The 25,321-nt window shown below is 37.9% G+C and overlaps 1 protein-coding gene across 15 annotated transcripts in view; it reads left to right on the forward strand.

Moving 5' to 3' along the window:
* Window positions 1–2,930: 2,930 nt before the first annotated feature.
* Window positions 2,931–25,321, forward strand: part of MIOS (meiosis regulator for oocyte development) — a 45,948-nt gene continuing 23,557 nt past the window's right edge. Inside the window, exons 1-9 of one of the 15 annotated variants that reach the window (XM_070264518.1) lie at window positions 3,184–3,246; window positions 4,134–4,305; window positions 7,346–7,459; window positions 8,680–10,021; window positions 10,355–10,453; window positions 17,052–17,306; window positions 18,726–18,895; window positions 21,552–21,617; window positions 22,495–22,653. In XM_070264518.1, the coding sequence (XP_070120619.1) occupies window positions 8,728–10,021; window positions 10,355–10,453; window positions 17,052–17,306; window positions 18,726–18,895; window positions 21,552–21,617; window positions 22,495–22,653 (2,043 nt within the window). In that variant the 5' untranslated portion in view covers window positions 3,184–3,246; window positions 4,134–4,305; window positions 7,346–7,459; window positions 8,680–8,727. Of the gene's footprint in view, window positions 3,247–3,359; window positions 3,536–3,640; window positions 3,918–4,133; window positions 4,306–7,259; window positions 7,460–8,679; window positions 10,022–10,354; window positions 10,454–17,051; window positions 17,307–18,725; window positions 18,896–21,551; window positions 21,618–22,494; window positions 22,654–25,321 lie in introns of those variants that run through there. The other 14 variants (XM_070264519.1, XM_070264514.1, XM_070264513.1 and 11 more) reach the window with 14 other exon arrangements.

Genomic DNA, 25,321 nt, shown 5'->3' on the forward strand with positions numbered 1-25,321 from the left:
TAAATATTATAAATGTATTAAAAATCATATTTTTTGCTATTATGTAAATTTATTATGATAACGTTAGATGTAATTCCAATAATGTATGAACAAGTGCATTGATTTAAACCATTGATTTGGGAGTGTGCTAGAATGCTTTTTGAAGACCACTATTTTTTTTTTTAAGATTTTATTTTTCCTTTTTCTCCCAAAGCCCCCCAGTACATAGTTGCGTATTTTCAGTCGTGGGTCCTTCTAGTTGTGGCATGTGGGACGCCACCCCAGCATGGCCTGACGAGCAGTGCCATGACTGCGCCCAAGATTTGAACCAGCAAGACCCTGGGTCGCTGAAGCAGAGTGCGCAAATCTAACCACTCAGCCATGGGGCCAGCCCCCAAAGACCACTATTTTAAGATATCTCAGATCCTTAAACTTGGTAAAAAGCTTCCTTAAGCTATATCACATGTTCACAAGGTCTTAATTTTCTACTTGATGCTTAACGGTACAATTTGCTCTCAGGTACACACTGATTTTTTGCTTGTAGAAATAAAGGGAGTTGGAATTAGCCAGTCACAAACTCCACAGAATGTTCCAACAGCAATTGTATTCAGGAAATTAGCAGTTCTTCAACTTCTGTCCTTTATTGGTTTAAAACCAGAACAAAAAAATCCTTTCCTAGCTCACCACAACAAAAAGGAAGGAGCTTAAAAAGAACAATATCCTGTTAGGGACACAAAAGTCTAAATTTAAAAAAACTCACTGAGACTGAAATATAGCAACTCTGGTTGCCATTGCAAAATGAGTGTTTGATAAAGATAATTAATGTAACCTCAGACCAGTCTGTTAAATTCTCTGAAATAGTTTAATCTTCCAATAAATACAATGCCCTCTCCTACTCAGTAAATATTTTTTGAATACACATTTTGCAGCAGGTGCTATAGAAAATCCAAAGTTCTATACTAAAAGTTTACTAACCACAAAGAAAATGCTGTCTGCTATTTTCTAGACAGCAGGAAGGGAGAAGAGGAAGTGAATGGCAAGCAGCTTCTTTTTTAAGGGACATGATCCAGTTCTACTAACATCTTACTGGTCACTTCTTTTTGATCTAGCCACACCTAGCTGAAAGGGAGGCCAAGAAATTGTCATCTCTGACTGGGTCACCAAGCGTCTTGCTAACACTTAGGGATGGAGGTATAACAGAATGAAAACTGGCTATATGGAACATATGTTCTAGAAAAGGAAGACAACTACAGGCAAATAAAGAGCAGTTTTGGTGAGGTGGTGGGCCTGAAAGCTTAAGTGAAGCAAATTCAGGGAAGGACAAGAGGATAGAGGATTAGAGAGAGTGAGTGTGGTCCTCTCCTTTGAGGAGAGAAATGAGAGTGACTTGAACATACGTTGAAGGTAAAGACCCCGTACAAATAGAGAGGTTGAAGACACGTGGAAGAGGAGAAAATTGATGGTAGAAGGTCTCAGAAGAGGAGAAACATATAGGGTCCCTCCTCTTCCTCTATGTGAGCTAGAAGAAGGTAAGAATGGGAGTGAATGAAGATGTTGGGGAAAGGAAAGAGAAAATAGTAAGAGGCTGTGGGAATTCCTACCAGATAGTTTTAATTTTCTTTCTGAAGTAGGAAGCAAAGTCATTTGAGCACGCGGGGAGATGTTTTCCTCAGCTATGTATGGTAGGAGGGGATAAGAAAGAGACTTGTACTGATTTGAGGTTGCGTGTCGGGATTTGGGGCCAGGGCCAAAATGATTGAGAGGATTGGGAAAATCGTGTTTGAAATGATGAGTCCTGTGGGTATCTCCCCTCACTAGTATAGCACTTTCTTCAGCCTCCACTTCTCCAACAGCAGGAGGGAAAAGGAGCCTCAGACCCCCAAAGGCAGCACTGACCTCAAACTCACCCTCTTATCAAAACTATCTGCCTTGAAGATCATCAGGACTAAGCTCATTTTGCTGCTTATATCAATCACCACAAGCCCAAGACCACCCACTTTTAAGCACAAACAGACTAGCAAAGATTGCCAGACGTATGAAGAAAGCCTCTAGGTCAGATTTGCAACACCTGTGGCAGCACCGTTCACTCAGTGATGGGAACCAGAAACCTAGAATCTTCTTTGCCCCTCACTCACTTAGCAATCATCTAGCTCTGTTCATCCCACCTTCTAAATATTCTCCGGGCCACACACTTCTCTCCATCCCCACTCTCTCTACCCCCTGTAGTTTGGGTTACCATCATCCCTTATTCGAATACTTACCTAACCTTTCCCCTTCCCCTTGGAAAAACTGATCACACCACTGGTCTGGTTAAAAAACTTCAATGACCCCATCATTGCCTTTAGGAAAGTCCATCCAAACTCACTAACCTCCTTTCCAAACGCCTTTCTGATACTGCATCTCAATCTCTCCCCAGTTCCTCTGCTCATTCATCCACACTCCACTCCTTCCCCACTGCTATGCCCCCCTCCTGAGGCCGCACTTGCTCTTTCTCCACTAGAAGCCTCTTCTCTTCCAACCCTCTCCGCCCTGTTCCCTTTCCAGGCTAAACCCATACTCATCCTTCTTCTCTCAGCCTAGTGGTCCTCAGGGAAGCGTTCCTCAACCCCCAACGCTAGGGGGTCACCCCTTCCGTGGAGCACTGTATTAGCCCTAACGAGGCATCACTAATTGCCTGTTTCCTGCCGGGACCACGTCTTTTTCGTCCACTCGAGTCTCCCCAGCATTCCAGCACACAACACGCACTCAAGACATGTTTGTGGAATGAACATGAGTGAATAAATCGTGAACCCAATACTCTAGACTTTCTACTACATTGATGGCCCACAATCAACTTTTCACGAAATTTAAAGTGATCAAATGAGCTAAAGCGTGCGAAGTGCTTGAAAACGACACCGCAGCTCTGACTGGCCGTCCAAGTCCGCGTAGGCCGGATCCCCGCAGCGGCTCCAGGGGCGGGGCCTGCGGAGGCACCGGCGCGCTCGGCCGGCAGGCGGGGCCTCCCGGGCAGTGGCCCCGCCCCGGGGCGGTACTCGCGCATGGGGAATTCCCCTTCCGAGGCCGAGGCTCGGGTGAGGCGTGGAATCCGGCCTGGGAGCCCAGCTTACTGGCCGCGCCCCCGGCGCCGCCATCTTGCTCGTGTTGGGACTCCCGCGGCGAGAGGGGCGGCGACCGGCCCGGAAGCGGCTGGACGCTGGCCGCGCTGCCTCCTCAGGTCGGTGAGTGCGGCCTGGGCCGCGTCTCTGCTCTCCTGACGGCCGGGCCCGGGTCTGTGGCTTGGGACGCCGGCGCCGTCGCGAGGGGACCGGGAGAGCCCAGTTGAAAGGCCCGGGCGGGGGCGGAGCCGGGGCCTCCTCCGAGCCGAGGCGCGGGGCGCGGGCAGTAGCGTTCGGCGCGGCCGGGTGACCGCGCCGGCCCTCGGAGGGGCCTTCGGAGCTGCGGGCAGCCTCAGGGCGCGCGGGGGCTCCTCGGGGGCCGCGCTGCAGCGTCCGGCGCGGCGGGACGTGCGGCCCCGCGGCCTCGCCTTGGACGAGAGGCGCAGCGCGGCGTGTGGAGTGTGAGAGTCGCCCTCAGACTCCTGCCTTACCCCTAATAGCAATGCTCTCGGCTCTGGTTGTGCTCTATGACAGACCTCTTAAAGGGCCTGTCGCCCGGGTAACGCGGTTCCCTGATAGATAGGAGTGGTGAAAATTCCCTAGGAGGATGAATAAAGCTGCTCGCTTAGGCCACGAGTGTTGCTAAATTGCTTAGCAAGTGACTGCGTTTGCAGGCGTTTTCTATAACAATATTTTATGGGGAATTTGGATATATACAGTGCATCTCCTTGAAGGTGGTGATGGTGGAAATTTCTTGAAACTGCTACTATTTATGTGTAGTGGTAAGAAAAGTGGAAGACAATGACAAAAAGGATGTGAAAGGGTGATTGAATACCTTATACAGTTAGTATTATAGATCTTCGCTGTCCAGTAGCCACGTGGGGTTGAGATGTGCTCTAAGTGTAAAATACGGAAAGGATTTCTAAGACTTGGTACCATAAAGTGTAAGAATTCTCACTAATAATTTTTACGTTGTTACCTGTTGAAAAAGATAATATTGTTTGATGTTGGGTTAAATAAAATATATTGTTAAATTTAATTTCTACTGTTTCTTTTTAGTTTTTCATTGTGGCTACTAGAAGATTTTAAGTCATATGGCTCACACTATATTTCTGGTGGACGATGCTTTTATAGATGTTCTAGTGAGGAACACAGAATTAACACGGCTTTCCTTTGCTCAGAAACCATTGATGGGAATTGAATACTTGTTAACCTTGAAGGTGATCTAAATGTAAGCTATAATGATTGCAAACCCCCAGTTTTTCAATCTCTCCAACATTTGAAAACACTAACTTCCAGGGCTGTTTAAGGGAATGGTACTGACACTAACGTGTGATGCAAAGAACTTGCTTAATTTGATTGTCATAGCTTTGTGAGATGGAGATAGGATGCATTCTGTCTCATCTTGGACTATAAAGGACTTGCTAGGGTCTAGCTAGTGGCCAGAGGTCTTCGGCCTCCAGGTTCAGTTTTTTCTGCTCTCCACCATATTCCTAGTGTTAATGTTCATGAGTTAGGATCCATCTGTATTGTGTGTTGGATTGTAAAGAAATAGATTTCTTCAGAGGGTGCTTATAGATATACCTCTCTCTTCAGGGCTAGCTTCATGGCATGTAACCTGTGCAGTCATGCAAGGCCCATCGTTTAGAAGGGCTGGCACTTTGGTTTAATGCTCAGCTGTTACCGTCTTGAAATTCTTAATAATTTTTTAACAAGGACGCCTTGCGTTTTCATTTTGAAATGATGTAGCTGATCCTTTATGCATAATCTAGGGTGGGAGTTGGGAGGTGTTGGACAAGAACCAAAACATCTGATCTTCCCTTTAACTCCTGTGTGAAATGAGAAGGGTTTGCTGTTGGCTTTCTGGCTCTCAAGTTCTGTGATTCTGTACGTTACTGTAGTCATATTTTGTGGATAGTAATACAAATATTTTACATGCTTAATGTCAGAAGAAATGCTGCTAATTCTCCACTGAGAGTCATGTAAATCAAATAGTTTTCTAAATTACAGTATCAATTTCTATTTGTGTTTTTTAAGATGGGTTTTTCCATGTGGCACCAAATTTTCCTACTGTAGATCTTTTAAAGAGTGCGGTCTGCAATGGAAGTCTAGATAAAAAGTGTGTTTATTTAAGCATTTATCTTTTATTGAGATATGAAGATGGGCCAGCTCTTAGGACACTTCAAATTAAGAGGTTTCCTCTGAGGGCATGAGTATGAACGCTTACCTGGCAGTATCTGCTCTTTTTATTGTCTTAGCTACTTCCTATTGCATGAGGTTCCTCTCTTCCTTCTCATTCTTAAATTTTTAAATTCTCTTTAAGGTTGGACATAACTTCAGCACCAGAATGAGGGTTTATTAGACTAGTCTATTTGTCTGCTTGGGCTGCCATAACAAAATACCATAGACTGGGCTGCTTAAACAATAGAGATTTATTTTCCCACAGTTATGGAGCCCAGAAGTCTGAAATCAGGGTGCCAGCATGGCCCAGTTCTGGTGAGAGCTCTCTTCCTGCCTTGCAGACAGCTGCCTTTTCGTTCTATCCTCACCTGGTGGGGAGAAAGCTCTGGTATTTTCCTCTTCTTATAAGAGTACCAGTTCTATCTGATCAGAGTTCCACCCTTATGACTTCATTTAACGTTAATCACCTCCTTAAAGGCTCTATCTCCAATACAGTCATGGGGGATTAGAGCTTCAAGATATGAAGTTTGGGGGAACACAGTTCAGTCCATAGCAACCAGGGCCTTATCTGTCACTTCACCACTGCATTCCCAGCGTTTAGAACAGTGTCTAGAACATAGAGGATGCCCAATAGATATTTACAGAATAAATGAAAGGCAGTGTATTAGAGTGATCCTTTCTTAGGGTGGCTCACTGTGTGCTCTTGCCAATCATGGGAACCAGTTTTGACAGTAGGCACATTGCTCTTGGCTGAAGCCAACCTATACTAGGAAGGGTAGTGGGGTGGAAGCATGAGATTGGTAAAATTAGGGGATAGCAGTGTGAGAAGTGTCACAAGGAGCATTTAACAAATAATTATGAAATATCTAGGGGCTGGCCCCATGGCTGAGTGGTTAAGTTCATTCTCTCTGCCTAAGCAGCCTGATGTTTCACTGGTTCGGATCCTGGGCGCGGATGTGGCACTGCTCCTCAAGCCATGTTGAGGCGGCCTCCCACATAGCACAACCAGAAGGACCCACAACTAGAATATACAACTGTGTACCGGGGCAGGGATGGGGGTGGTGGTCTTGGGTGTTAGTGCAGGTGCCAATCTTTAAGAAAAAAAAAAAAAAATCTACAAAGTGCCTAACACTGTGCTGAGTACTAGAGGTACAAATAAAGAGCAAAAGATACTTTACCTGCTCTTATGGAGCTTATAATCTCGTAGGAGAGACAGAGAATGTGGTTTAAATGGAAGAAATACTGTTCAGTGAGAGTATACATCTCGGTAACTTGACCTAGACCGGGGAGGGGATAGAGTATGGGTTGTTGTCAAGGTTGAACAGGTGTTAAAACTTGGCCAAGAAGGGAGGGAGAATGCTCCAACCAGAGGGAATAGCGTTTGCAAAGATGTGGTGAGTGGAGGCGGCACGGGGGTTACAGTCTAGGAATTTAAAAGGACGATGTAGCTAGAACAGTTTTCAAGAAGGAGAATGGGTGTGCCTTGAAGTCAGAGCAGTAGATAGAGGCCAAAGCACTTAGGGTTTTGTAGGTTGTGTTGAAGATTTGGAAGTCTGTAATAAGAGCCGTTGGAAACCATTAGGGGGTTTTAAGCAACGGTTAGATAACCTGGTTAAGTTTGTATTTCAAAAGGATCATTGTGGTATTATATAAGGATGAATTTCATGAAGGCCAGAGTGGAAAGATGAATAAAAGAATTGCTGAACCAGCACCACAGGCTAGACATGTCGTATACCTTAATTTCTTGTGGAGTCAGTCTGGAGAGCCGTGAGACCCGGCAGTCTGAGTTGAGGAAAGAAGACGGTAAATAATTGGGTTAATCTAGAGTTGGGGAAGGCAAACCCAAAGTGGCAAGGACATGAAGAAGTTGAGTGTGCCAGTAAGAATATAGTTGAAATGACTGATTCTTGGGCTTCAGAACTGTTAAGGAAGGAAATAAGCCACTATAAGAATTCTTAGAGGTTTTTTCCAGTCACCTAAATTTTATGTCTATTGAAATTCTAGACTGATAATTCCTGAAGGAAACTTTTACAAGATCAAAAAGTAAAGCAAGTATGTTTGAATTGAATTTATTTAGTAATCTTTAATAGGAGTCTGTGCCAGGATCTACATCTGGTACAGAGGATAGAGAGATGAATGAACCGTAGCTTCACCTTCTAAGAACTGACAACATGGTTGTACAGGTACCAGTTGCCATGAAGATTGTAAGTATCTTTGTTCATTTTTAATCCAGACTGTACCCTCTAGCCAGACTTGGTTAGAAACTGACGTTTAAATTTTTGTAGGCAGCTTTTATTATTAAATTAACATTTCTAACAGAGCTGTTTTTGGTTTGTGCTTAAAGTGTTAGATTTCTTTTCAAAAGTCCCATTTCGATACTTATTCAAAGTTTATAGAATTGAAAACTGAAAGAGCCTCTAATGATCACTTAGTTTCCCAGAATGCGGTATGTGTACCACTGGTTGTAAAGAGGATGATTTTAGGTAAAACTCAAGCATGTTTAATAGTTATATATTTACTGTATGTTGGAAAAAATATAATTAGCATATTATATCCATGGTTTATGCATCTTATGATGAGGTAAAAGTTGATTTTCAGATTTTAGAAATGAGTCAATTTAAAGAAAAATTTTAAATGATGGCACAGGTGGTACTTGAATAATTGAAGTTTGGGAAACGCTCATCTAAACCAACTCTTATGTTATACAGATGAGAAAACAAAAGAACCCCCAAACACAAGGCATTTCCAAGGCATATAGCTAATATATATCAGAGTTAGGAATAGAACTACATTCCAATGTTTATTCTGCCTTATAGGGCTGCTGCTTACTCTTGAAAGTTGAGGAAGAGACCTCTGCTTACTAGTAGCATTGTGCTTTAATGCTGCATTGCCTGTTATGATGGCCACGTGTGGCTATTTATATTAAGCAATAAAATTTAAAATTTACACTAGGTAGTGCTCAGTAGCCACATGTGGCTAGTAGCTACCATGTTGGACAATATAGATATAGAACGTTTCTATGATTGCAGGAAGTTCTGTTGGATAGTGCCGCTCTAAACTATTGCTTGGGAACATGATTCATCCCCCTTCAAAGGGATGATACTTATTAATTTGGTCACCACACTGAAGTTGTTTTTAACCCTAAGGTTAAATTGAAGGTGCTGGTAACAGTGCAATTAAGATAATTGATCATGGGAAATAAAGCCAGAATGGAGTTCTCTGATTCCTACCAGTGCATGTTATTGGAGGAAGTTCTTCTTTTTCCCTTTTAATTAATAAATATTGTCTTGAATTCATAGCAAATAGAAGAAATATAAATATATTGAAAAACAGGGTACCTGTATAATTTCCTGACTTTCTGAATAGTTTATTCAACTTAGAATTATATTTTGTTGACATTTTAAAACTTTTTATTTTTAAACAGATTTTCAGTGAATGGACCTGACTGGACTCTTTGAGCACATCAATAAACATGAGTGGTACCAAACCTGATATATTGTGGGCACCACACCAGGTTGATAGGTTTGTTGTGTGTGACTCAGAACTGAGCCTTTATCATGTGGAATCTACTGTGAATTCAGAACTCAAAGCCGGATCTTTACGTTTATCTGAAGACTCTGCGGCTACATTACTGTCGATAAATTCAGATACACCCTACATGAAATGTGTTGCCTGGTATCTCAATTATGATCCTGAATGTCTCCTAGCAGTTGGACAAGCAAATGGTCGAGTTGTTCTTACAAGTCTTGGTCAAGATCATAACTCAAAGTTCAAAGATTTGATAGGAAAAGAATTTGTTCCAAAACATGCACGACAATGTAATACCCTTGCATGGAATCCGCTGGATAGTAACTGGCTTGCTGCTGGTCTAGATAAACATAGAGCTGATTTTTCAGTGTTGATATGGGATATCTGCAGCAAATATACTCCTGATATAGTTCCCATGGAGAAAGTGAGACTTTCAGCAGGTGAAACTGAAACAACATTATTAGTAACAAAACCACTTTATGAATTAGGACAGAATGATGCCTGTCTTTCTCTTTGTTGGCTTCCACGAGACCAGAAACTTCTCCTTGCTGGTATGCATCGTAACTTAGCCATATTCGATCTTCGGAATACAAGCCAAAAGATGTTTGTAAATACAAAAGCTGTTCAGGGGGTGACAGTAGACCCATACTTCCATGATCGTGTTGCTTCCTTCTATGAAGGTCAGGTTGCAATATGGGATCTTAGGAAATTCGAGAAGCCAGTTTTGACTTTGACTGAGCAACCAAAGCCCTTAACAAAAGTAGCATGGTGTCCAACTAGGACTGGTCTGCTTGCCACTTTAACAAGGGATAGTAATATTATTAGATTATATGATATGCAGCACACACCCACTCCCATTGGGGATGAAACCGAACCCACAATAATTGAAAGAAGTGTGCAACCTTGTGACAATTATATTGCTTCCTTTGCTTGGCATCCAACAAGTCAAAATCGAATGATAGTTGTAACTCCCAACCGAACAATGTCCGACTTCACTGTTTTTGAAAGGATATCTCTTGCCTGGAGCCCAATTACATCTTTAATGTGGGCTTGTGGTCGTCATTTGTATGAATGTGCAGAAGAAGAAAATGATAATTCCTTAGAAAAAGATATAGCAACAAAGATGCGCCTTCGGGCTTTATCAAGGTATGGACTTGATACAGAACAGGTGTGGAGAAACCATATTTTAGCTGGAAATGAAGATCCACAGCTCAAGTCACTCTGGTATACTCTGCACTATATCCTTTGCGTTGTGAATTTTGTGAAATGAATCAGATAGAAATGTTCTTGAAGTTTACTGAAAGGTCAGTCTGTAAATATAATGCTGAATGTTTTATATGCAAATACAAGTTACATAATACTAAAATTACAAAGTAAAATTGTTTAAAACTGTTGAACTTGAAATACTGCTTTGCAGATCATGTAGGAGGAAGAAACTGTATCTCTACAAGAGAGGTAGAACCAGCTTACTTTCATTGATGCCTATTATGAATTGGCTCCAAATCAAAAGAAATTTAGCTTTGAAATTTTTATTATGCATCACTACTAGTATTTCCTATGCATTTAAATACTTATGAAGCAGTATACAGAGGATATGGATCAGAAGTCTCCAGGCAACAAAGGATCGTTGGTTTATGCAGGAATTAAATCAATTGTAAAATCATCTTTGGGTAAGAAAATTCCGTTTTATTTTCTGCAGTTGTTTATAATTTTTCTACTCCTATTTTTCCCCATCATTTAGCTATTTCAGGATAGTGTACATAAATGTTCTTTTTTAAAAATTTCTGATTAGATACTTTAGTGAATTGTTGAGTTAAATGCATAATTTGTTTTTATATCCAAAATTTTTTTGGAGGAAGTCTTGAATTCTTTAAGTGATATTGACTTTCTAAATCTATTCACTCAGTATTACTTTTTTTGAAGATCCACTTCGAGAGGTATTACATTAGATGATTTGTAGGATCCTGGTTGTTACTTCAGGTTTTATTACAGTATTTTGCTTTTATAAAAACTAAATTAAAAGATTTCTAATAAAGAAGTCTTTCTTTTCATTTTCCTGCCCAAATATTTTCCCTTAGCTACTTAATGGCACGGTCATTAAATGACATGAAGTATGGCCTTACCAGAAGGAGCCTTACCCGAAATAGTCCTTAATGATTGAGTGAATGTATGAATTAATGTAGGATGGGTATTGATAAACTGTTTAAGAATAAAATAAAGATGACAAAAGAGCCAAACTCATTATTTTTTCACTAACTTATTTAAACAGTTGTTCTTATTGTTTTTATTGGAATTAAATTGTGGGTTATATTATAATCACCCCCCCCAACCTAGGATTCAGTATCTAGCTTTTGTTAGCAATGGTATTTGGGCCCAAGTCAAGCTGCTAGAAAAGTAGCTCATGTTATTTAGTCAAAGAGTAATAGTAGAAGTAAAAATCCAACTTGGTTTTTATAACTTGGACTTTCATAAATACTATACAAGTAATACAAAATAGAAAATAAAATGCCGTTTTTTAAAAAGAGTAGGTTAAGCATTTCAACTAAACTGTTGTTATAGTGTGTTTTGTTTTTAAAGGACTTTCAAATTGCTTTGGTCCGCATTGCTGAGAGATGCAGTAGACTTATCTGATCTGTTTCATTTTAGTGTTCTCTCATTAGCTCTCCACCAAAAAGTAACTCCTACTATAAATAATAAAATGAATGAATTCAATTAAACTGCCATTTTTGATAATATAAGTAAAAGGGTAGATTTACTATGTTACCCCTATAAATGAACCTGAGTACCATGGTTCATGATCTTAGAACCACTTCTGTAAAGAAACATCAAGTTTATAGAATTTTTAGTATTTTGGCTATATAGTAGGTGAGGCCACCTTGTGTTCTCAGTTACTCTGAGGTTTATTTCTATTTTTGTTGTATTTTGGTATATTTTAGGGGAAAGCCAATGAACTACCTTTGAGGAAAAGCAAGGGAGAAGGTGGAATATCTTTATATGCTTCTGGTGCGGTAGAGACAAACTGAGTATCTTGACTTAAATCAACAGTAGTCTTTACCCAGACTAAAAATGACTACTGTTGTTGGAAAGATTTCCTCATTGCTAGACTTTCAGCTTTTTGTTTGGTTTGGTTTATATTTTTGTTTCTCCTACCCAAAGGTGAAAAATAGAGAGATGACTGTCAAAGATGGCTCTCCTGCATATTAGTCTTCTGTTTTATCTGGCTACACTTCTTTCTCTAATTGTGTCTCTAATAATTCAACACACAGTAAGTCAACACATTGAGTCATTTTGTCCACAGTAATCTAACGTACAAGTTTATTAGAGCACACAGCTAAATTTTAACTTTGGTGACAAATAAAATATATTGAGCGCTTACTATGAATTAGACATGCTAGTTGCTTTCCTCATGTTACTTTATGTAATTCTTACAACTACAGTGTAAGGTAAATTTATTCATTCAGCAAGTATTTGTTACTTGCTCACTATGTGCCAAGAATTGTCCTGGGAACTGGAGACATAACTATCAACAAAATAGGTAAGTCTCTTTCCTCACGGAGACTGAATAGATAGCATCCCTGCTCTTGGGGAGGTTACATTCTAGTTCAGAATATGGATAAGTAAATAAGCAGTTACAACATGAGGAAGAACAGTCAGTTATGAATAGAAGAATTCCTAATCTGGTCATAGGGATTAGAGAAGGTTTCTGGAGGAGGAAAAGGCAAAGATGACGTCCAGGCAGGGAGCATCATATGCAGTGAGCCCAGAGAAGAAGGAGCATAACACATCCAGTATTACTGGAACAGAGCATGAGAAAGGACATGAAGAAAGAATGGAGGCTAGAAAAGCAAGCAATAGGGTAACTCAGGACTTAGAAATCATGGTAAGGATTTAGGGAGATTTATCATCCTGTAATGGTAAACCAAGGAAAGATTTTAAATTGTAGTGATAGAATTAAATTTGTGTTTTGGAGCTGTCACTCTGTGTGTGGAATGAATTGGAGAGGATCAAGATTGATAGCATGGATCTCAGGAGCCACAGTAATCAGGCAAGATATAATGCTTTTCTTACTAAGGTTAGTGGCAGAGAAGCTAGAGAAATGTGAATAGATTAGAGGGTGGGACAAAATTTAATGATCAATTGGTTAAAGGGGATGGAGGAGAAGGAAAAGTGAAAGATAACATACATATATTTAGGTTAGGAAACTGAGTTATACTGGTACCAGTTAGGACAGGAGTAACTTAGGAAAAGTGCATTTGAGAAGAATAGTTTATTTTTGAGTAAGCTGAATTTGAGATAGAAAGGTGGAGATGTCCAGTGGGCAAGAAATTTAGAGTAGGCTGAAGAAGTGAATTCATCCATTTTAAATAATTCTTTCAAGAAATTTGACTACATGAAGGAGGATAAAAAGATAGTAGTAGCAGCAGGCAAATCTGGGGTCAAGGGAGGCCTTTTTTTTGCTTTGTTTTTGTTTTTAACATGAGATTGATTTAAGCATGTTTCAATGCTGGCATGAGGAGGCCCATAGAAAGAGGTTGAAGATGCAGAGGAAAGAGGGTGAAGAGTAAAATTCTTGGGAATGGGATCCAGAGCAGAGGTGAAAGATTGTCTTTAGATAGGAGGATGTACACCTTCTTCCTGTTAGCCAGAGGGAAAGGGACAAAGTGTGCAAGTTGTATAAGGTTCACTGACGCGAGGCTGGGGGGTTTCCACCTGATCGTTCCTATTTTCTCGATGTAGTAGATTTGCTTGTTGAGTAGGAGCAGGGAGGTGGAAAGAAGATACGGAGAAGAGGGAGTTTTTTTTTGAGAAACAGTGAAGGATTGTGGGGCAATGTTGTTTTACCAGAAGATAGAATAAAGGACAATGGGAGAAGGGAATTAAGGATACTAGCAAGAGAATGATTCGTTTGTTGGTCCTTGGGATCTAAGTTGGATAGGGAGGAAAATGACAGGAGAAGACTGATAAATAAAGATATGAGTGGTCAAGAGATTGTGAGGTTGAAGAATATAGAAGTGAGATTTCTGAAAGGCTATGAGATTGTGGTTAGAATGTTGCTTTTTTGGAGGAGGAACAATTTGGAGTGTGTCCATGAAAGGAATGGGTAAAGTCTTAGAGGTGTAGACCACTGGTGATGGCACAGATGTTAGCTCAGGGCCAATCTTCCTCACCAAAAAAAAACACCCAAAAAAACCCACAATAATATCACTTTGCTTATTTGATAACCCTAATTACCTATAGGATAGTTATCATAGTTATAAGGAGGTCTCTGAGCCGCCAAAGTACATGACATAATGTCTATGCACTTGACTTACAGGATATCTTTCTGCCTCCTAGCAGTGAAATTAACTCTTTGGGTTCATATATATTGATCTCTATTCTATTCCATGATAGAATTTCTAGACAATAAAAACTGTAAAAAACCTGGAACATTATTAAACTGTGAGGAATTGTTTGAAAAATAGCTGTTTTTTTATTTAAAATTATTATTTTTACCATTAGTTATCTTCAGCAATGAATCCAAAATTTATAGGAGAGTTAGGAAAATAAATACTTTACAGTACATCTGCAGCTTGTTCTACCTGAAATTTAATAGCTACATTCTGTCTAAACAATTTAGTTATTTGGGAAAATAATGTTTATTTATTTATTTATTTTTTTTTGAGGAAGATTTGCCCTGAGCTAACGTCCACTGCCAATCCTCCTCTTTTTGCTGAGGAAGATTGGCTCTGAGCTGTCATCTGTGCCCTTCTGCCTCTACTTTATATGGGACACCTGCCACAGCATGGCTTGATGAGCAGTGCATAGGTCCACACCCGGGATCTGAACCAGCGAACCCCTGGCCGCTGAAGCTAACCACTACGCCACTGCGCTGGCCCTGCCTTGTTTAATTTTTAACATGTGTTTATTAACTTTATTATTTATTCAAGGTTTTCTCATAGTTTTTAAATTTTTATTTGCATAAGTTAAAAGTGATTTTGACTCAACTGACTTCCCTCATGGTTGCTAACGGAGCATCATGCTTCCTCTTTTTGATGGGCAGGGGGTTCTCTTAAAGGAAGAAAATTTCTTTTCAGAAGTCTCCTCTAAAATCCTTGACCTGAATTGGCGACAGTTTCCAATAGTAAGGTTAAAAATAAGTAATTCTACTAGATTATTTAACTTTTTAAAATTTCTGAAATTTTACAAGTAACTCATCTTGAAACTTTTTCATAAAGCAATGATATATCATTTAAAATGTGTCCTAATATGAATAATATTGTAGACTTTTGCCATAACCTAACGTCATATAATCAAACAAGTTATTTAAAAGTATGAATTAGGTATGATGGAGAGTTTAGACTTTTCCTATGTACTGTTTTTACTCTTTCCAGTTACTTAAACTAAATGAATTTTAAGAAATAATGTTTTGCATTATACATATACACATATTTGACTTGCAAATGACAACTGATTTTATTTTTAGTATTTTCTCATTTTTGCTTATGTTTATTGCTTTAATGCCTTATCAGACTAAGTATAACTATAGTCACCTTTGTACAGTATGTTAGTTTTCTACAGTTTGCATTTATTGTCCCATCAGTTACATGGGTCCAGAGTCTGGGCACAGCTTAACTGGGTCTTCTGCTCAGGGTCGCACAAAGCTAAAATGAAGATGTTGGCCAAGCTTTGTTCCTTTCTGGAGGTCGGAGTACTCTTTCGAGCTCATTTACTTGTTGGTAGAATTGGTTCCTTGAGGTTGTAGGACTGAGGTATCCTTGCTGGCTATCAGCCAGGGACCACCCTCAGTTCCTAGAGGCAGCTCAGGCTTCCTTGCCACATGGTCTTTTAACAGACCCTCCCACAACATGGCAACTTTTACTTTCAGACCAGCAGGAGGATCTCTCTCCTGCTCCTCCTCTCTTACCTCCGGACTCTCTTTTAAAGGTTTCACCTGATTAAGTCAGGCCCACACCGGATAATCTCCTTTTGATTAACTCAGAGTCAACTGAATAACTTTACTTACACCTGCAAATGCTTTCACTTGTGCTATATTCTCTTGTTTAGAAGCAAGTCATAGATTCCACCTGTACTCAAGTGGAGGGGATTATACAAGGGTGTGGCTACCAGGGGGCAGCACAAGCCCATTTGCCTACCAGACAAGTTAAATTATTTCTTAAAACCTATGTATTTGTTAGTGATGTAGTTATTTACAAATTTATAATTACTGTATCATATGTAGTTATATAAGTGTAGAATTACTGTAAATTACAAATGTAAATTACTACTAATACAAGACATTTGTAATGTTGGACATTTTAGCTGCCTAATTTCTAATTCAGTTTATTCTGAAAATCCTTTTTGCTAAAATAAGTATAGATAATTACATAGTGGCAATTTTGATGGTAAGAGTTTCTAAAACATTTAAAAATTTGAGTTGCATTTAATAGAGTCCTTAACTGTTATCTTTGTTTTACCTTTATTTGACATCAAGTATCATCCTAACTGAAATTATCCTGCCATTAAGATCAGCTGCCTTAATTGCAATCTAAATAATGCTACAAGAATTATTTAGATTCCTTATGAAAAGAGAATGAAAATATAAAGTCTCCTGATTTAATAAGGGGGAAAACACCTTCAGATCAGTCCCATTCTATTTAAGCTTTAGTACTTACTTTAACCTTTCAAAGTACTTTAATGTTTATGGTGTCATTTTTTCATATATAGGTTTATACACATACATACAGAAACAGAAAGACAGACAGACAGATGGAGAAAGTAGGGGAAGGAGAGAGAGCGGCAGCGTCTGCTGGATCTCAAGCACTGGGGATACCTTTGAAATAAAACAGACAAGGTGCCTGCCTTTTTGGAGCTTATGTTCTAGTAGGAGAAGAGATAAGACTGAAAGATAAATTAGTAGGTGAAACATGGGAGCCTATGTTAGTGCTGAAGGAAGTAGAGGAAACAATGCTTAGTTAGATGACAGCAGGTGGCGCCTATTTTAGGTTAGGTGGTCAGGGAGGCTTCTCTGAAGCAGTGACTCAGCTTGGTCCATGGACCATTCGCTCTTGTTCCAGTAGCTGTTTTTGATAACTCGAGAAGCTATTGTAATTAGCAACATGTAAAATATGTTTTGTTTGTGGCATATTTTATATTTATGCTGTCATAAAATTGTGGCTGAGAAGTCACATATTCAAAATCTGATGCTGAAATACTTCTCTGTAAAACTGACTTTCCAAATAGATTTCAAAAAATAATAAGCAATTAATATAAAAATGTTTCTCTTTTTAGGAATGGTGGAAAGCAGCAGACATAGTTGGAGTGGACTGGATAAGCAAACTGATATTCAGAATTTAAATGAAGAGAGAATCTTAGCTTTACAGCTTTGTGGGTGGATAAAGAAAGGAACAGATGCGGATGTGGGGCCATTCTTGAACTCCCTTGTACAAGAAGAGGAATGGGAGAGAGCTGCTGCTGTGGCGTTGTTCAACTTGGATATTCGACGAGCAATCCAAATCCTGAATGAGGGGGCATCTTCAGAAAAAGGTATTAGGTTATATTCTAAGATACTTGTAGTTCATAGAATCCTTTAAAGAAAAGATGCTGATAATTTTCAAAAATCTTATCAGTATTTTTATGTAAATATTTTGAAAGCAAAATTAGCACAGAACTGTAGCTACGAAAGTAAATGTTAGCCCATCCCTTTTGTTTATGTGTTGGTTTATGTCTGTAAAAAAGAAAATATGTCTTGATTATCATTCTAATATAAGGAATGCTCAAATGTGTCCATTTTCAATTTTTTTTCTTTTAAAGATACGTTTTTAAAATATTTTCTTGGAGATTAGGACTACTTTAGCTGGCAGGCATTTTTATGGCAAAGACTTGAGTATAGTTTAGTTTATACTTTGTCTTTTGGATGGTTATTTGTTGACTTTTAGGAAACTCTGACTCTTAGTTAGTGGTTTCAAAGAAGCTAATTGCTTTGTTGTTCTTGGTGGTGGTGGTGTTTAATCTTAAAAGATTTTAAATCTATTTTGATAGAGTAGGAAGAGGAAGCAAGCACGAAGTAACTTGGGGAAAGTTTATAGAAATGAAGAACAAGGCTATTAACATAAAGTGAGAAGTGCCATTTTATTTGGAAAAGAAAGAAAATGATTAGGATCAAGAAACAGAATAAAAAAGCTGCTATAATAAATGTAGACAATACTTAAGAGTAAAAGTTAAAGGTGAATTTATTTTCCTCTTTGGTAGCTATGCTTGTGTCAGAAGGCTAGGCAGCCATAGGGCTGACTGCCAAGTTAACAGCTTAGAAGCAGCCAGATAAACTACTAAGAACAAATGTTTAAAAGACTATTGGTAACAAATGTGTTGTTGCAAATGTGTCTAAATACAATTCTATGGTAATTCTGATAGTTAATTTTGTCCTAGGAAAATTTAAAGTATAGTAATATAAGGAAGCTGAAATATTGGCTTTCAGTACCTTGCAGTTAAAACATAAACATAAGTATGTACATTAGGATATTTAGGAATCGGGGAAGAAAAGATTTTGAAAATTGCATCCTGAGATACAGTAATATTTACTATCAATCCTTTGAAATATCACAACATTTGTGAACTTGTTGATAAAGTTTGCAATGGTTCTGGTAGGATGGTTCCACTTTTCTTCATTTAGGCCCTAAGCAGTAACATACTGTATAGGAACCTGCCTGGAATGAGGACTTGAAAATTAAAAGATATACTTGTCCTGCACAGGGTTTGCAATGTGGGTACAAGTTTTGAAAGAATGGAAATTTTTGCTTCTGCTGCTTATCATATTTTCTAGTCTGAATCAAAACCCTTGTTCTAGTGGGCTTATTTTTCTAGGGGTAAAAGTCACCCTCTCATCTTTGTTTATGGTTTAAGAACTGGAAGAAGGAGATATTAAGCTTTGATGACTTTGATTAGCTGGCTGTTTTTAACCTGCAGGTGATCTGAATCTTAACGTGGTAGCAATGGCTTTATCGGGCTGTACGGATGAGAAGAACTCACTTTGGAGAGAAATGTGCAGCACTCTACGATTACAATTAAACAACCCGTATCTCTGTGTCATGTTTGCATTTCTGACAAGTGAAACAGGATCTTATGATGGAGTACTGGTGAGAAAATTTCTGTTTCACAAGACTTTCCTTTAAAGATAGGAGTTTTTATCTGTTAAAATGTTCAAATATCTGTTGCATAAAATATTACTATATTTTGATGCGTTTTATATTACTTAAAATAAACTATCTTAAACATTTTTGGGGCAACTCTTCTTGAATGTGATCCCCAACCTAAAGTTAATTAGCTGGTAGCAAACTGAACTTGATTTTTTTAATAGTTTTAATAATGTAATCTGCAGACATAGAAGGAATAGGATTTCATCCTTTAGCTTAAGAACCCAGCTCTAGAATTCTACAACTATATAAGCATAAATTTTGTATTGAAATAGAATTTTTCAGAAGTGTTTGTGGGGCTAGCTCTGTGGCTGAGTGGTTGAAGTTCCATGCACTCCGCTTCAGCGGCCCTGGTGTGCAGGTTCGGATCCAGGGTGAGGACCTACTCTACTCATCGGCCATGTTGTAGAGGCATCCCACATACACAGTAGAAGACTGGCACAGATGTTAGCTCAGGGCTAATCTTCCTCAAGCAAAAAAAGAGGAGGATTGACAGTGGATGTTAGCTCAGAGTGAATCTTCCTCACATACACACACAAAAGTGTGTGTGTGGGTTTTTTTGTTTAAGTAAACCAAAATATGATCGGTTATGGTCAGAATGACCATGTATCTTGTCTGAATTAGTATTTGTCATTCTCAGACATGTCCCAGTTTGGAAGAGAAATTATATGATCACTCTACTTATACAGACTGTTTTATTTTTTTATTATTTCATCTTTCATTGCTGTTTTTTCCTCTCTTGCTTTAATCACCTGTGACCACATCACCAAATGGGTTTTTTATCACAAAGTAGGGAAGAAAGAATTAAGTGAGATTTGCTTATCAGGCTCAGGTATTGAGTGTTAAGCTTCACATGAGTACCACAACTTTTTTCGCATTGCTGGGCGGCTTTCTAGCACTACAAAGAGCTTTCTAATGTGAAATTTTTTCTGTGTTTGCCATTTCTTATAAAATATACATTTCTTGAATAATTGATTTAAATGTCAGTCCTTACGAATTTATAGAAACATGTACTTCTTGAGGTATTTTAATGAAAATTTTAGTAAATGTTGTTAGTGTCCATTTTGGCAATTCCTTAGTTTATTTATTTTGTCCATTACTTTTAATAAAATACTATTGAGCTTTTCTGCAACTTCAAATAAATATCCAAGAGGATGTTGGGTTTTTTGTTTGTTTGTTTTTATTGTTATTACTCTTTTGTTTTTAAACAGAAGACTTTAAATATTGTACCTTGAAGAAATAAAACAATGCTTTCAGGAAGTGTTAGAGAATGATGAAGGCTAGAAAAAGAAGTAGATTGTTCAAATTGTAAATTGGTAGAGAAGTATATTGTCTAAATATTAAATTTCTGTATTTTAAATTGTGACCTCTTATAATACTCTTCCTATACCTAAATTTGGGTTGTTAGGTAAGGGATACATTATTTTGAGTAGGAAGTTCATATTTCCAAACTGTTTCAAGAGTGTACCTAGTTATACTTTATGTGTAAATAATTATAATTAATGTTCTTTTAAAAAAACTGGTAAGTTGTAATCTAGTGAAGAGTACTGAATTGGGAAATCAGAAGATAAAGACCTGATTTCTTGCTCTGCCACTTAACTTAGCTGGTCAGTTAAATTTTGGGTTTTAGTTTTCTCAGCTGTAAAATGGGGCAGATAGTATTTATAACTCTTTCTAGGATCAAAATTGTAACACGTGCGCCTGAATCTAAGAGTTAAAATTCAGTTTGTACCAAACATCTTCCCTCTTTAGGGCAGAACCATATTCATTTTCTCATGAATGAGAAAACACACTAAGATAGGTATCAACTGAAGTAATCTTATGTTTAAAGGAGGAAAACTATTTCAGAGAATGACTTCAATGGAAATAAGGTCTTTTTTTCATTTTTAAACTGTTTTTTACTTATGACAAAGTTGTACCTTTCCACATTTATAGTGAACATTTTTCAAAATAGTGTTTTATAATATTGACAAGTATACAAAAATTTATTTATCGTGCCTATGAAAATTTTGCCACAAACCACCTATATGAGTATTTTACTATAGCCACAAAAGTATGCCTATTTACTTAAAAGGATATGTTTTAAAACTTATTGCTTTGTATTTAGAAACATTTATTAATATTCTTTCTAGATTCTGTACTGGTGTATTCACACTAGTATAGTCACTGGTAATTCACAGATTTCCTAAATTTGTTGATTAACTTAGCAGCCAAGGAAAGATTTCCTCACTTTTCCCACAACTAATTTCTATGATGGAACGATTAGATGGCATCTTAAATTTGATAAACTGTACATCATTGCTTTTATTTTATGTTGGAGTTATATAAGACTGAACTGGAATTTTTTAAAACTGAATTGGTCAGTATTTAAGAGGTGAATCTTTACTTTTCAAGGAAAATAATCTCAGCACTCAGTTTTTTGAGAGACAAATTAAAAATGGCATCTTAGGCAATCAACAGCTCTGCCAGTGTATACACAATAACTTATTAATACATTTGAAAATAAAATTGCATATTAGGTATATAAAATACTTAGGCTGCAAAGATTTAAAACTCATAGCACCTACAAGTAACTCCTTGCTCTTTCTCTTCTTTTCAGTATGAAAACAAGGTTGCTGTACGTGACCGAGTGGCATTTGCTTGTAAATTCCTTAGTGATAGTCAGGTAAGAACTGATTTAATTCTTTATTTGAAGTAATAATATTTACTGTCCCTGGGTTAAGAAACTAATCTTTATGTATAAATATGTATGTGTGAGATTTATATATAAATCCTTCTGAAAAGTAAAGTTATAGTTTATTAGGTCACGATATTGTAAATGTGTTGTAACTAGATTTCCTTAAGAATGCTGACTTAATATTTTAGTTTGTTTCTGCTTTTGGGAATGAGATTAATCAGTAGATAAAGATGTTAAACTCACCTATTAGGGATGCCGTAAAAGGATTCCTTCATTTTCTAATATAATAAACAGGTACTGAATGCATATGCTGTGTATATAGTGAGAGAAATGCACATAAACAGCTAGTAATACAAAAGTGCTAAGTTGTATAATAAGCAGAAAGTGCTAGGGGAATATAGAGGAATCTTGGCTAGAGTTTGGGGTGGGATGAAGTCGGGAAGATGTTACAAGAGATGATCTTTTTATTATTTATTTTTGATAATCTTGAAGTTCCCTTCCAACTCAGATTCTATGAGTCTATTACATCCGACTATAGTAGATGGAAAGAACTTTGCAGAAAATGAGGACAGTTCTCTTTAAAATTAAATTAGTAAACCCTCTTTTAGTTCTTTTATAGAATAATTATCAAAACATAGTGAATGCCTTAGCCTTTTTAAAAAAGTATTTTAAATGATCTTGGATACTGTGTTGCAATTTATAATAGATGCAGACTTCTTACAGGTCACATATCTAGACTTTTGCAAAGGCTTTTGTTTTAAATTCTTTTCCTTTAAGAGTAAAATTGCTACAAATGTAGAAATTTTGTAGTACAAAATATCTGGTAAAATGTATTGCTTCAGAAAAATCGTTTTGAATTTTCCAGTTAAATAGATACATCGAAAAGTTGACCAATGAAATGAAAGAGGCTGGAAATTTGGAAGGAATACTGCTTACAGGCCTCACTAAAGATGGAGTGGACTTAATGGAGAGTTATGTTGACAGAACTGGAGATGTCCAAACAGCAAGTTACTGCATGTTACAGGTTAGTGCGGTGTGGCAGCAGCTTAAAGAAGAAATGCATAACCAGCTTCCGTATTTTCTTCCCTCATTAGGTAGTATCCCCTTTTGCCTGCTTAGGATCTTTAGAAGGCATTTAGCTGTAACTTAGTCACTTGATCTACAGAGGACTTCTGCCTTGTCTTACTTTCTCTAAGTCTCCCTACATTGGGTTACCCAGTTTTTCCTTTTACTTTGGAAAGTGTCAGCCTTGAATTTATATAAAGCTCAAATGGAGCAGCAACGTCTTTCTTCAGTTTCTCCAATTGTTGACAGAATACACCTTGTATGAAAGAGATTGCTTTTCCCTGATCTGAACTATGGTGTCACTTAAAGTACAGAGGGCAAATTATACTACAACTCTCTTAACTCTCGTTTTCCCTTTTTATTATCAATAGGCATGATTTGGGGTATCCGGTTCACCTATTTTCTCTCTGTTTTTACTGTCCTGTGGTTAAAAACGGATTCCTGGCAAAGGTTCCCTTCTGTTTTACTCTTGTTGGAAAGATGGTGAAAATTTAGGGCATTTCCCTGAAATTTCCTGTAGTCGTCCTCTTAATCTTATCCTTTCATGTTGTCCTCTTTCCTGTCCTCATCCTTTTATACATTATGAAAGCATGCTGTGTGCTGGGTAAACATAATAAAATGCACCCTCCCACACCCTACCTTCTTAAAAACAAGCATAGATACTGGCCCACATACCACAATGTGAACTTACCCTAAGTTATCAGGCCACTGCCCATGGAAGAAAAGATGTCCTTCTATAACATAATGTATCATTTTTTTCTTACTGAGAAGAGATTATGTCTATTAAATCAAACTGTAGATATATGGCTACATAGTGCAAATGGATTGGTAACCTCTTAACATTTATAAAATATATTTAAAATGCGGGCAGTATATAATTGGATCTTGCTTTTATTTTTTATTTATTTATTTTATTGAGTTAATGATAGGTTACAATCTTGTGAAGTTTCAGTTGTACATTAATGTTTGTCAGTCGTGTTGTATGTGCACCACTTCACCCTTTGTGCCCACCCCTCACCCCACCTTTCCTCTGGTAGCCACTAATCTGTTCTCTTTGTCCACATTTTTAAATTCCTCATATGAGTGGAGTCATACAGAGATTATCCTTCTCTAACTGGCTTATTTCATTTAACATAATTCCCTCAAGGTCCATCCATGTTATTGCAAGTGGAATGATTTTGTTCTGTTTTACAGCTGAGTAGTATTCCATTGTATATATATACCACATCTTCTTTATCCATTCATCTGTTGATGGGCACTTAGGTTGCTTCCATGTCTTGGCTATTGTAAATAATGCTTCAGTGAACATTGGGGTGCATAGGACTTTTGGAAATGCTGACTTCAAGCTCTTTGGATAGATACCCAGTAGTGGAATAGCTGAGTCATATGGTAACCACCGATCGGTTCTCCATGTCTATATGTTAACTTCCACCTGTAAGTGGGGTCATACAGAGTTCGTCTTTCTCTGTCTGGCTTATTTCGCTTAACATAATATCCTCAAGGTCCATCCATGTTGATGCGAAGGGAACAATTTGGTCCTTTTTTGTGGCTGAGTAGTATTCCATTGTGTATATATACCATATCTTCTTTATCCAGTCTTCAGTTTCTGGGCATTTAGGTTGGTTCCACGTCTTGGGTATTGTAAATAATGCTGCGATGAACATCTTGGGATTGCTGATTTCAGGTTCTTAGGATAGATACCCAGTAGTGTGATAGCTGGGTCATAGGGTATTTCTATTTTTAACTTTTTGAGAAATCTCCATACTGTTTTCCATAGTGGCTGCACTAGTTTGCATTCCCACCAACAGTGTATGAGGGTTCCTTTTTCTCCACATCCTCTCCAACATTTGTCACTTTTGGTTTTGGATATTTTTGCCAATCTAACAGGTGTAAGGTGATATCTTAGTGTAGTTTTGATTTGCATTTCCCTGATGATTAGCGATCATGAACACTTTTCATGTGTCTCTTGGCCATACTTATATCTTCTTTTTAGAAATGTCTGTTCATGTCCTCTGCCCATTTTTTGATCGGGTTGTTTGTTTTTTTGTTGTTAAGCTGTGTGAGTTCTTTGTATATTATGGATATTAATCCTTTGTCGGATAAGTAGCTTGTAAATATTTTTTCCCAATTAGTGGGGTGTTTTTTTGTTTCAATCCTGTTTTCCCTTGCTTTGAAGAAACTCTTTAGTCTGATGAAGTCCCATTTGTTTATTCTTTCTATTGTTTCCCTCATCTGAGGAGTTATAGTGTCCAAAAGGATTCTTTTGAAACTGCTGTCAAGGAGTGTACTGCCTATATTCTCTTCTGGAAGACTTATTGTTTCAGGCCTAACCTTTAGGTCTTTGATCCATTTTGAGTTTATTTTTGTGAATGGTGAAAAAGAATGATCGATTTTCATTCTTTTACATGTGGCTGTCAAGTTTTCCCAACACCATTTGTTGAAAAGACTTTCTTTTCTCCATTGTAGGCCCTCAGCTCCTTTGTTGAAGATTAGCTATCCATAGATGTGTGGTTTTATCTCTGGGCTTTCAATTCTGTTCCATTGATCTGTGGACCTGTTTTTGTACCAGTACCATGCTGTTTTGATCACTGTAGCTTTGTAGTATGTTTTGAAATCGGGGATTGTGA

This window comes from Equus caballus, chromosome 4 (assembly GCF_041296265.1).
Source record: "Equus caballus isolate H_3958 breed thoroughbred chromosome 4, TB-T2T, whole genome shotgun sequence".
In the NCBI taxonomy this organism is placed as follows: domain Eukaryota; kingdom Metazoa; phylum Chordata; class Mammalia; order Perissodactyla; family Equidae; genus Equus; species Equus caballus.